At 41.8% G+C, this 13548-nt stretch overlaps 1 protein-coding gene across 1 annotated transcript in view; it reads left to right on the top strand.

Moving 5' to 3' along the window:
• OVCH1 (ovochymase 1) overlaps window positions 1-13548 on the top strand; it is a 1371455-nt gene that overhangs the window by 1080004 nt on the left and 277903 nt on the right. Inside the window, exon 27 of the mRNA XM_078673763.1 lies at window positions 2901-2927. Within this exon, the coding sequence (XP_078529889.1) occupies window positions 2901-2927 (27 nt within the window). The remainder of the gene's footprint in view (window positions 1-2900; window positions 2928-13548) is intronic.

The raw sequence follows: 13548 nt of genomic DNA, 5'->3' as shown, positions 1-13548 counted from the left end.
TTTGGGGTTGATTAATGAGTAACTGCATAAATGGATGAATGATGAGCACGAGTGGACTAAAATAAATCCCAGCTTCTGAAGCAAGAGGATGCAAGTCCTAAACAATCACAGATTAGAATGATGATGAAAAAAAAATGCTCCTGGTCTGAAGTAAAATGTGAAGTATGCTGAGCTCAAGCAATGGTTGACGAGGGCTGACCCAAAACTGTGTTTTTATTTAATCCATGAAAAACCTTCTGGCTGTTCCGGGTCTACGAAATAGGAAATTCACTGAAGGTGTCGAAGTTAATTTAGATTACCTGTATAAAGATTCCATGGTGTCACCATTGGAATAAAATTAAATTATGACTTCGGTAGGTGAATGCCTTTCAGCAAGTCATTAACAATCCGAAAGATTGATGTTTACTGCTTTGCAGCAATAAAAACATATAAAGAAAATACCGATTACTGTGGCTGTTAATGCAGTAGATTTGTGGGCCTATGTTTCATTACTCAGCAGAGTATTTTGTGATGGTAGTATTTGTTTTGGAGTCAAGGCCACAGACCCCCTATTTTTGAGCCGTTGATTTTCACATTAGGAGCCCTTAATTCTGGCAATATAATTTCTACTTCATTGTGCTAAATATTGCACCAGTTACAGTCCCTCTATGCCATAGACTCTCATAGGTTTTTTCTACAGCATTAAATTGCCGTGGCTTTCTTACATAGAGTACTAAATGAAGAAGCTGCGCTTTGGAACATCTGTACATTTCACCAAACTAATTGATCAGTCACAAAGTCCGAAGAAACAGATGGCATAAATCAGCACTGATGAATGCAATGGAGGGAACGATTTCCTGAAACCTAAGGTTCATCTTCGATTAAAATCTTACTATGGAATCGTAAATCTCCAAAGTGATGTCCACCTATTTTTACTTTCTCAAAGTGGTTTAAAAACAAAAAAGGGTTCTGCCCTTTATTCTGTCCAGTTCCGCTTCCTGGCCATGCAAGGTATTGTCCGCTCTCGGCTTGATAGCAACACACTGCATCTTGGTCTTCCCGAGTAATGACTTCAGTCTGCAATTTTTCGACTTGCTGTAACATGGTTATTCCTTAGGGTTACCACTGAGTCTCTATTTCTGAACAGCTTATGCAGCTTCATTAACTGCCTTTTGACTAATATATTTTTTTTAAATCCTTGACCATTTGTCATAATGTATTGAACTCTTTTACTCTTTTTTTCATTTCCAATCTTATTCCTCAGTATCAGCCTAGCAGGAAGCTCCGCTCTACACTGGCTCATCTGTTTAAGGTTCCTCCTGTAAATGTCTTTTGGGGAGGAAGATACTTTTCTTTCGCAGATGGGAACTATCTTTGAGAATTTGTATTTTCCTGAAACCTGGCTAGTCATCATCTAGGATATTCTGGTTTCTGAGTATGATTGTCTGATAAATCATACACCAGAACACCTTACCATGGTATTTGCCTGCTATCAAAAGTCCTAAATCTGGAGCTTATAACATGGGGTCATGTGATAATGTGCTACAGATTTGAAGGTTCAAGGGAAGTGTCCAGAATTGCCTTTGCGTGGACCTGTTCCTTCATCAGTCAGCAAAGAATGGCAAATAAGGTTCATATTGGATCACTAGAATCATCCATGCAGAGTATGTTGTATGAAGATTAACAAAGGTTGTCCTCCTCACTGTACAACCGCTACTTCTGACTTTGACACTAAATGCACAAAGTGCACTTTCACATACATGCATATCGTCAACAGCTGACTAGAAGACACTACGAAGCCAGAAACCAATTGGAGTATTAGTAGTATGAACATCAATCGAAGATATTCTTCTTCCTTGACTGAACAACTACTGAGATCCTTCTACTGGAAGCTTCTGAGAAACTCTATGTAGACTGAAATTGCTGGGGAGGTACCCAAATTTGTTGGTCAAACAAGGCAATAAAATCTGTCTTTTTATTTTTGATACTGAAGCATTGTGAAGTGGGAGGCGCTCTTCTGCCATTCATGCTTTAGGAAAGCAGCATGCTCCTTCAAGGAGACCGCTAGATAGAGCCGTGGTGAAGGTGAACCTGAATTGTACTCTAACATGCTCTAAGCTCTGCAAAATACTTGCCAACAGTTGAAGACTATAGAACTAGTCAGTTATTGACTGATTCTTTGGTAACGTGATCGTGTGAAACCAGCCTTGAAATCGCACCATTGGTTATCAGCAAACTCCAGAACTGAAGGCAAAGTACTCTGTCCTGTACACAAGGTGCAAGAGAGCAACGATCTGCAGCATTTGAAATGGTCACTCCACCACACACTAATCAGGAGTCTTCAGTTGAGCCCCAAAAACTGGGTCAACCAACAAGTATTCAAGTGACAAACATAGGTCCCAGGGGGTTCAGAGGTTCGGACACTGTAGTGTCTCACTCTCAAATCAAAAGGGTGAACCCAATCAAATGTCCTTTAGGAAGTTTTGAAAACGGAACTGTTCAAACACACATTCTACTTGGGACCTAATTGTAATGTGTAGGAAAATCACTAATTGTTACGTAAAAATAATTTCAATAATATTGATGTTGTGACATAGAAAATTAAATGTAGAACATTTTCTTCTTTTTACTATGATTAATTGCAGTTTCTCTGTCCAAAACGGAGACCTTGCTTAGTTAGTGCAATGAGTTTTCAGGTGGGTTGTTTGAGTTCTTAAGTGTTGACTTCAGGTCTCCTCATTAAACGTATACCTTCAAATATTTTTTAAATCGGGTTAAGTTATGTATGTTAGTGCTAGTTGATGTGTCTGCAAATTACACTAGTTTGGTTCCCGCGTTGTGTGCCTCTAATGCCACTTGAGTAACATGTTGATTTAAACCCTGTTGTTAATTACATCTTTCTCTGCTTTCCTATTTTTTAGATTCTGCAGAAGACCCAGCTGATAGTGGTAAGAACATGTGCTTGGATGAAGGGATTTTTGATTGTGTCGAGAAATGAGACATAAGTTATGTCATCACAGCCTCTTGTTCTGACAATAGAGTGAAAAGAAGTTCAGCCTTATTGAAAGGTTGAAATGAACATTATTTCGCCCCTCCACTTAAGAGCCATGGTCCATCCGTGTTTTATCCAGCTTATGAATGTATATGTGTGCAGGTCTGCTTTAGAGGCTGTAATTATGGCTGAGTTGACATGCGCATAAGAATTTGACATTTTGGATTGCTAATACATTTGCGGACTTTGACAATTCTGTATGAAAATTAGAAGACACCGGGGTATATCAAGTAAAGTTTTAGTTTAAAATTTTATGTAGTTTAGTTGGTGAATGGAAAGGACATTTATTGGAGGAAACCTAAATATATTTATTTATATTACCATTTTAAGACAAATAATTTTATTTTGGTCTCTGCTACGGTAAATACGGCAGAACGGAATTACCTCAACTTGGCATGAAAATAGAACTTTACTAATGTAGCTGCTGAGATGTTTGAATAAAACAAAAAGGTGAATGGTGTGTTTTGAAGGGCAAATAATTTCACATATAAGGACCATTGGAAGAAAGGGATACAACAATCAAATTCCCATCAAGCCCAACTGACTATTCAGAAATTAACATTCTATCTAGTTTATGGGGTGCCAAATTGGCCACAATTGAATTACAGTGACACATATTGATTTACATTTCTCGAAGTGGTTCACATAGCAAATGGATTGATAGAAGTATGGAAAATATTGGATGTACTTTTCTGCACACTGCACTGGTTAGCACAAGTTGTCTTGGTTTGCATGCATTCTACTGGTTGGTGTACACTGGTTTGAGTAATCCGAACGATGCTTAACCTTCTGGTACACTGATTGGTACATTAGTGTATGCACAATAAACACTGGTCTGTGTATAACACAGTGGGCTGCATGCACACCATTCTGGTCTGTAGGCATACTCTATTGGTTTGATTTCATAATGAATTGGTCGCTAGGTGTACTGTGCTTTGCATGCTTACTCTAGTGCTGTTAATTAATTGATTAATTAATTAATTAATTGTGTGTTTCTAAAGCGCTAGAATCGACTCCCGAAGGAGTATCTCTGCGCTGTAGACCGCTGGGGAACCCGTCCTGGCTTTCCCTGTGAGATGGTCCCTACTGGGTATCTCCAAGGTGAAACCAGGCATCCCCGGCGTATGTGGGGGGCCGTTGTGGAGATGAGGCAAGCTAATGCCCAGAGTTGCAGAGTGTGATCCCTGGTTAGAGTAGGCACTGAGGCGAGAATTATCGAGTCCGATGACCCTGGTCCTCGACCCTGCCGCATCGGGAATTGAACCCTGGCTGGCATAGTAGAGTCTGATACAAGAAGTGGGTTGCGCCCTGTAGGGTCTTGCCTTCGGACTTAGAAGAAATTTAGAAGATAAAAGTTCTGAGAAGGTAAAGTTCAGCCGGGCAATGTTGCAACTGGCGGTGTCCGAGGACGATGAGATGCTCATGGGGAGCTGCTGGACGAAGTCTCAATGAAGATTTCTACGTTCGGAAATATTCTCTTTTTTGGGAGTCAAAAATCGCCAGTGGGACGATAATGTAGCAGACCAGAGTTCCAAGAGGCTAGATACCCCTTTGGCAAAGGACTGCTCAACAGGATTTGCTGCTGCGGAGAAGAACGTACTGGGAGCTGCCATGAAGTCACCTAAGGTAGATAGATGAGCAGGTTGGTCTCTGTCTCCTCCTGGTTCTCAGAGCAGTTATTAGCCAATAAAAATGTACCAAGTCCCAAAATTAGAATTTTGGCTATCTGGGGACCTTTATCACCACCACCAAGGGTCCAAGACTTGTGGGGCAGCACTTCGGGGGGTAGTAGGGGAGTTTGACTCACTCAGACTGGGTCCAGGTGCGGGTTCCATGAGGCTCAGATCAGTGGGCCAGTCAACTAGCTCTTAGACAATCTGGTACTCTGGGTTCAAGTGATGAAACCGAGCACAAGCAGCAGGGCAAGCCTCAGAGTTCAAGGCAAGCGTCAGCAGCAAAGCAGCCATGTCCTTCCAGGGGTGGTAAAGCAAGCATAAACAAAACATGCCTTACCTACAGTAAACACATCCAAATGTATTGACCAACAGGGATAATCTGATGAACCATCTAGATCCTCCAGGTGTGTTAAATAGCACTAAGCTCATGGGTCAAGGATGTAGCTTAAAAAAGAGGATAGACACAGGTTCCCACAACCACAAAAATTGTGTGAAAACAGAGAGAGTGCCTCACGGACGTAGCTCCAGAGGGGGTTCCTGGTTAGCAATGCCCAGTGTACCCACTTCTCATCATCGGGCACTCTCTCTGTGTGCAGTTTACAAAGATGACCAACAAATAACAACAACCAAGTGTGTAAATACTAATGGTAGTATGTAAAGAAAATAGCCAATACCAACAATGCACCTGTGTAAATAGAATACTAGTGCACCTATACCCCAACAAAAATAAACAAATATGTAAAGTGCAACCAAAGTTGGTTTAAAAGGTTTTTGGTAAGGGTTGCTAGCTCTAAATCTTTATTCTGGTGCTGCAAGCCTTCCAGATTAAAAATGGATTTTCATATACCATACAATTTCAAAGTGCCGACATGTTTCATTGCTCTCATTTCAGCAATTTCATCAGGGCAGTCTGGGGTTCTTGGTTCGTGATCATCACAGGATGATCACGAACGAGGACCTGTATCAAGGAATAAAACAGAACACAGAGGTAAAATCTAAAGCACCCCACAAACGGGTTTTTTTTGTTGGCGGTCACTCCCACATAACCCATCGATGTAAGGGCCAAAGAATTACCTAATGATTGCCACATCCGGACGTACCGGCAACCAAACAGGGGACCCCGTGTCATCTGATCACGTGTCCTTCGGTAACTTGGTATAACAACTCAAGCCCGCAAAGAGAAATAAGTATATAAAAGGGGGAAAGCGGTCATTAATGAGCCAAAAGGTCCCAGTAACACTTCAGCACACACATCTATGTTCTACATACAGGGCATCCCATTAATCACGGCATGTTTGCCTTTTACCATGTGTTTACGAGATTACTAATTTACGAACTACCCCATACTTGTTGTAGAAATGTTCGAAAAAATGGTATCCTGCTCAAAGAGAGAACTCAATCCTCCCCGCCCTCCTTCACCCGGTGTGCTTCAAACAGGGTGGGTCCGCCTCGAATTACCGTCCCACATTCAGGCAAGATGGATAAATCATGCAAACCAACAAGCATACCGCAAAAGTGTAAGGCCCTCAAGTCTCGTACGGAATCCTTACTATTGCCGCGTCCCTCCGGCGCTTCCGACTGTCCCACAACCATCTTGCCATCTAGACGCGGAAGTACCCACTGCTACAAGCCACGCCCTCCACGTTGCATGACGCGGTGCGCCAGAGGTGACTGCGGCGGCCATTTTGGATCGGGTTAAGTAATGTCAAAAGAATTATCCACCACATCGTTTCCATCAATGATTGTAAATGAACGGAGCGAAGCAGTGGCTTCACAAATAGATACACATCATTAGAGAGAGGTCGTAAATATCGCAGGTCATTAATTATGAGGAGTGTGCCTACATTAAATAGATGTAAAAAAGGTGATGTAAAACAAAAAAGCACAACTATTGCTAATGTAAATACCGCAAATGACCTGCTATGATCCTATTAGACATTCAAAATATGTATATAGCCAACAATCATGGGCGCAGGAGTGAGTGGCATGGACATTCACATGTCGCAGGGATCTTCACATTAGCAACACTGCAAAAGCGGAGTGGGCTTAGGTGAACTCAAGAGTACGCTCAGAAAATGTTGCACATACATAAAAATAAATACAAAAAGAGCCTACAAACCCGTACCCTGTGTAATGAGCTGCTATGGTGACTGAACAAAATGAGGGATCCTCACGTGGGAAGTTAGGGGGTGGCTGTAATTACCTCCTACTCACTTTATTCCACTCAATATATATATATACTGGTCAGTAATAATAATAATAATAATCCACATTTGTAAAGCGCACAATCACCCGTAAGGGTCTCTAGGCGCTGGGGGCCGTCGGGAAGATTAAGCAAGCTATTGCCCAGAGTCACATGGTGCTGGGCTAATCTGCTGCCGGTGCCGGGGATCGAACCGTGATCCCCAGATTCCGGAGTCAGTCACCCTGGCCGCGGCGCCACACCTCTTCCTCTTCAGTAGGAAGTACCAGACACTCGAATATGCTGCAAGTAAGTTTTAATGACAAAACAACGCATTTCGGCTTACGTCTTCAGCCCGGTCTACAAAGATTCAATATCACACCTCCTTATTTAAGTGAATTCACAAGAAATAGAAAGAGGTCTGCACCACAACAACGTGACTCCGATAGTGGGCAAAACTATGGCGGCGGCCATCTTATCACGGGAAAAATATTTTACAATGTTCTGAGTATAATAACTTTGCAAACATTGCCACATTTTTAAGCGTATTAAATCAATTAAAATACATGAAATAATCCTACAGATATAAACCAAATTGTAAATTCAGCAGACAATTATAAATGTGTTGAATCAAATGAAATACTTAATCTCGTGAATACGATCAAAATCATAAACCCGGCAAACAATGCACATGCATGGTCAAAATGCATGTAATACATCAAATGTCCAATTGTAATGCCCTATGTTCTCTCCCAGGTTAAGCCCAAGTGGCCAATCTAAACACCCGTTTCCTAAATGTTTTCAAAGTCCTGCCCCAGTTGGCAAATGGTGTTATAAAGTTCATCTAATGTGTCAATGGGATGATGGTTCCATGTTAATCACTATCAACAAAGAAGGTGAAAAGTCCCTACACCTGTGTGAATAAAAATCAAACACAAATTGTAAAAACATTAAAAAGAAGGCAGCTGTACAGATTCTGCAATCCTATTCACACATTCCTATGAATTCAGATGGTTTGCTAGTTCCTCACTGGAATTCAAACCCTGTGGTACAAAATCAATAATATATTTGGATTCCAGCTTACGCAACATCGGTTCCTGATTACCACCCCTAGCATTAACATTCACTACGTCAATCACCATCATTCTCAGCAATTTCTCATTTTGAAAATGGCAATTAGTGAAATGATGCGCCACTGGGTTGTGCTTATCATTGTGCCTAATGGCACGTTCATGCTCCATAACACACTTTTTTGCTTGATGTATAGTGCTCTCTGTGTACATTTTGTTACAAGAACAAATGAGCATATACAGTCGGGTCTGGTGGCTCAGTGGACTAATGCGTCTACTGCAGGGACCTGTGTTTGACCTAATGGTCACAGGTTCAAATCCTGGCAGGTTCACTCAGCCTTTCATCCATCTGAGGTCAATAAAATGAGTACTATTTAGTTGGGTAACAACAAACAACTGTTATTCAGCGCCAACATACCCGTAGTAGTGAATGTGCGCTTTACAAATGCACGTGTTATGTTACACAGTTAGTGGTATCAAATCAAATCAAGCTTTCTTCGATCATATACATATAATCATAAAAGCAGACCTCAAATTCTAAAAAATAAATAAGTCACAGTATAAAAATACAGATTGAAAAAGGATGATAGAACAATACATTTTAAAATATTTATACAAATAAGTTTGAAAGGAAAATACCCATTAGGGTTCAAAAGACATACTTTTCCTCAGCCACACAGCTTCCTTCAAAAAACTAGAAACCCTCCAAGCCACAAGTTCATTCTCTAAATACTGCAGTCGCATGAGGGCTGGATGACATTGACTTAGGCCAAAAAAACTTAAAATGGGAAGTATCCAAAATTTCCTTAGTTCATTAAAGAACTTACTGAAGAAAAGTAAATGAATGGTAGACTGTTCCGATGTAAAGTCACACATACACTGAGGGAGTTCTCTTGACCAATCATTCATTAACGGAATAGACAAAAGTCTATGGACTATTCCTAATCGAAATCTTGTTAATAACATTCTATCATGTCCCTTGGAAACAAAATTTAAATACGGTTCCATGGCAAAGGTTGTAAGCCTTAACTGATGATAAATAACTGTGGGTTTGGTGGCTTTAACCGCTAATCTAGCAGATCACAATATATCCAAACAGTCTTTCTTCAGAGATTTCCTTGATATTTGGGTCATTGAATTCAGTTTTAAATAATACTCTGGATGGCCAAGGTCTTTGACAAACTAAAATATATACCTGAGCCAAGGAATTTTCAATGCTCCATCTAGCTTCATACAATCATACAGGATATCACGATTTAATTGGGTCTGTTCACTAACCCAGATCCTGTGCCAAAGTATGGGCTCAAGTTTAATAAGATCCGTAATATACGAAAGGCCCAACTCCTCGTGGCAGACAAGACGTACCAGGTGGAACATTAAAAATATAACGAAGAAAATAATTTTCTACTGTTTGCAAGGGAGAGGGATTAGAAATGCCCCAAACCTCAGCCCCATATACCGCAGCAGAAATGCACTGTGCCTTGTATATATTTGAGTTCACTGGGGGGGGTTTCCTCCCTAATCTCTTAGTAAAGGTGGCCAAGGCATATTAAAGGACCTATCAAAAGACAATTTTTTCTGGGCGATTGCTTGGGTCCAAGTATCATTAAAGCTAAAAAGGACACCAAGATATGAAAAGGTCCTTGTATTAGCTAACTTGATGCCCTCCAGTAAAATGTGTCGTGGGCCAGTGGTGCTCCGGGACCCAGAAACACAATTCATTGTGAAAGTCTTGGAAAAGTTTATTTTTAATCCCAGGTCACCCATAAAAGCACTAAAACTGGTCAAGGCTTTTTGTAGACCATTACCTGTTCGCTCCATAAGAACTGCATCGTCGGCATAAAGGAGAGTAGGAATTCCTCTCCCACCAACTTGCGGAAAATCCGAGCCACCCTTAAGAAGTGCGCCGGCCATACCATTTATATATAAATTGAAAAGAAAAGGGGCCAACACACAACCCTGACACACCACTCTTCTAACAGGAAATCCCGAAGTACATTGCCCATTCGTCCCAAATTTAACACTAGCTGAAGCTCTCTCATAAAAGCGGTGCAGGACAGCGATTAAGCCATGATGTCTCCCATAGCCTCACATGGACAACAGAATCGAAGGCTGCAGTCAAGTCAACGAAACTGAATATAGTTTCCCATTTTTTGCTCGTGTATATTTCCCGACGATCATAGCCAGGTTAAGACTTTGTTCAAGGGTACCCAGACCCTCCCGGAACCCATACTGCAGGTCAGATAGCACATTGGATTCGGTTGCCCAATCCTGTAATCGTTGCAAGATGACTCGACCTACCACCTTTACCATAGAATCAAGAAGGGAGATTGGTCTTTAACATACAAGGTCTTGATGAGCTCCCTTCTTGAAAATTGGCACAATGATTCATTCAGACCACTTCTTAGGAAAGGTGGAACAGTCGCTAGCTTTAATCAGCTGTGTTAAGAGGGGCCCATAACGGAACGTTTGACATAAACAAGTCAACTGGGACCCCATCGGGACCAGGGGCCTTGCCCCCCTTACTTCGCTCAAGGGCTAACATTGTTTCGTCCAAGGTAACGTGTAGGTTGCCCTTATATGTACACGGAGACTCCAGAAGTGAATACTCATTAAAGGGTGGATCATTATATAAGGCAGATTAATGGCTTATCCAGTCCTTTTCTAAAATAGCCATTTCAATAGAAGGTCTCCCATCCCCTATCAAGGGTGGAGTTCTTAAGATTTTCCAAAAAGCCACAGTCCTTTTTTTGGGCAGCCTCGTGTAACTCCCCCCATGCTTCCTCCCTCAATGATCTCTTTCTGTCAGCTATTGCCTTCCTATAAATGGCTCTTGCCCTTCTTACCTCCATTTGGGATCTGGGTTGTTCATGAAGTTCCAGTTTAAGACTGAAGTAAGCCTTAGAACAGGCGCTATTGAACCAACCAGGTGTTTTGGGGGCAGAACCACATTGGATGGATAGTAACTTCTTAACCTCATTAGTTATCTCACTGAAGGAGGAAGTTATTTCTTCTAGGATTGAGGATTCACTGAGGCAGGTATCAAAGGCAGTTTTATGGGAAGAAATAAGCCGCTTGGTCAATACCTCAAGATCGACATTCGACCAGGGAATGGCATATCCATTGATTCTATTCAGTTCTAATAGGCCCGCCGTACTTTTAACGTTTTTATTCCTCACGGACCCAAAAGCTTGCAGGTGGAACTTAAGGCAAAGCGGGTAGTGATCACTCAAGACAACAGTCCCTATATCAAAAGACAACAGGCTTGAGGCAAATGTGAATGAAACCAAAATAAAATCAATAATAGAGGATAAACCTCTTCCGTTAAAAGTAGCAGACATAGGGACAGGAGAAGGAACTAGGTCATTAGCGAAACCCAAATCATAATGAGACATAAAATCATTGAGATGGTCGCCCAGCTTAGAGTGTACAAAGTGACAATTGGAGACTCCCTGATCCATCGGGTTACCACAGATTTTTGAACTCACTGGTCTACATATTGCAGAATTAAAATCCCCCAACCATAAAATGGCAGTGTCCACAGTAATCAAAGTACAAGTAGCATTGAAGGTCTCAGCAATACAAGAGAACTCAGCCTCCAAATTCTCTACAGGAACGTTATTGTAAAATTTCAACATGAGGATTCTTTTTGAGCTTGATACTGACAATTGAACGATCTGATGGTAACAATCCCCCCTTTAATTCAAATCCTATCCATACATAATGAATTGGATACATACATAGACAAGCCTCCCTTGGGCCTACCTCCTAGTCCCCTTACTGCCGGAGTATTAAGAGTCAAATAACCCTGAATGTGGACAGGTTCCAACGCCCAAGTTTCCTGAAGACAAATAATCTGTTTTTTCTATATACCCAGCCCATACTGGATTTGTAACCTTTTCACAGAGCCTATCGATATTCCAAGAGATGACATTGATGTCAGATAAATCTTTTCTGCGAATGGGCAATGCTCCAGTGATAGTTGGCTTAATTCTGGCATTGACGGATATCTCCTCTGTAATGGGCAAGATAGTATCTAAACTACCATAAGTTGATCCCGAGGGACAATTGGGATGTAAGTTAGGAGCTTCGGGATGAATCATCAAGCTATCAAATTGCCCCTCAAAAGGTCCCATACGGGAGTTGTATCTATTGACCACCGTAATATCGCACTGGGTAGGGGTGGGAATAAACAGTCAGTCAACCGCATCTAAATTACAAAGTGGCTCATAAAAATTGCTAACTGGTATTGAATATCCAGGATATGACAAAGGACCTTCAGGAACCCTCACACATGATTGTTGAGCTCTATCAGGCTGATTAAAAAAAAAAACAAAGGTACTACATTGACCCCATGGAACTTTGTTGGCGAAAAACCACCGGACTAAGAATTGTGTGAACAAGCAGTGGTGAAGCAAAAGAAAGAACAACACAGTCCCTCTCCAGTGATTTTACTGAGCCACCCACCCAATCTATCCTACGGGCCATCTTAAAGTTGGAAAAAAGCTCATTTGACAGGCCCGTCTTCCCAGATAAAAAAATGAAGAGATCTGTGGCGCAAAGTTGACCAATGCTCAAACTCCCCTTGACGTAACATGGGAACATTTACTAGGACTACCGTTAGTGGATTCGCTTCTGGCAGCAAGTGGATTGTACCTGGAGCACTAAGACCCCCTTTATCTGCCCTCTGTTGCACTTGGGCCATCCTACGTTGATTAGCTGGCTCCTTACTTGATACGGGACGATCAGAATTGGATGTGGCATATTCAGTAATCAGTGACCCCTGTTGCTGGCCCTTATAGCAATTCATATGTGGAGGCACCGACCCACCAGCAGGGAGCTGCAGAAGTGTGTTCTCAGCAGGTTTTCCACTTCTAGCCGAAGAAACAATAACACTAGGGGGATTTCCTGGACACAGAGAAAACCCTGGGGCTCTACACTGATCAATAGTGCTTGAAGAGACTATCAAGGCAGTGGATGGTACCAAAGGGGGAGTTGTGCCCAGATGTGAATTTGGTAATGCGATGACTGTACACAATTTTTCCAAAGTGATCAATCTTTTCTCCAAGTTAGTAAGTGACGCCATCAGGGGAGACGTGGCCACCCTTACTATGTCCAATTTTCGCCAAAAATCCTTTCTTCCTGCTTCCGCCAGAACAGCTCCCACCGTCTCCGGGGCAAAAGCTTGCTCCAGGGACGGTAAAGGTGAGGGTGGCTCGGAGAGATTAAGGTGACCCATACCAGTAATCTGTCTTTTGATTTTCTTTTCTTGCCCGGAGGTTTAATTTGGTCTGAACGTTTACTTTTAGCTTTTTGAGCCCTGGTGATAACCTTTGGTCTGGCAACCTCTTTATTAGAATAAATAGGATCTTGGGATGGAACTACCATTATTGGAAGGGCAGGATCAGGAGATATAACAATAGGGGTTATAGGTGGACCTAATTCCTGAACATACGAAGAAGTTGTTGTCCCTGTGCCCAAGGGATCAAGGGAAAGCCTCCGCTCCGTTAAGGCAATCTCGTGCATTAAAGCGGACTCTGCTCTATTCAGGAAGGCATCTAAGGTGCCCACCACCCCTTTCCCCATGAG

This window comes from Lissotriton helveticus, chromosome 1_1 (assembly GCF_964261635.1).
Source record: "Lissotriton helveticus chromosome 1_1, aLisHel1.1, whole genome shotgun sequence".
Taxonomy (NCBI): domain Eukaryota; kingdom Metazoa; phylum Chordata; class Amphibia; order Caudata; family Salamandridae; genus Lissotriton; species Lissotriton helveticus.
Note: the sequence above shows the minus strand (reverse complement) of the source record. Positions and strands in the feature narration are given on the sequence as shown.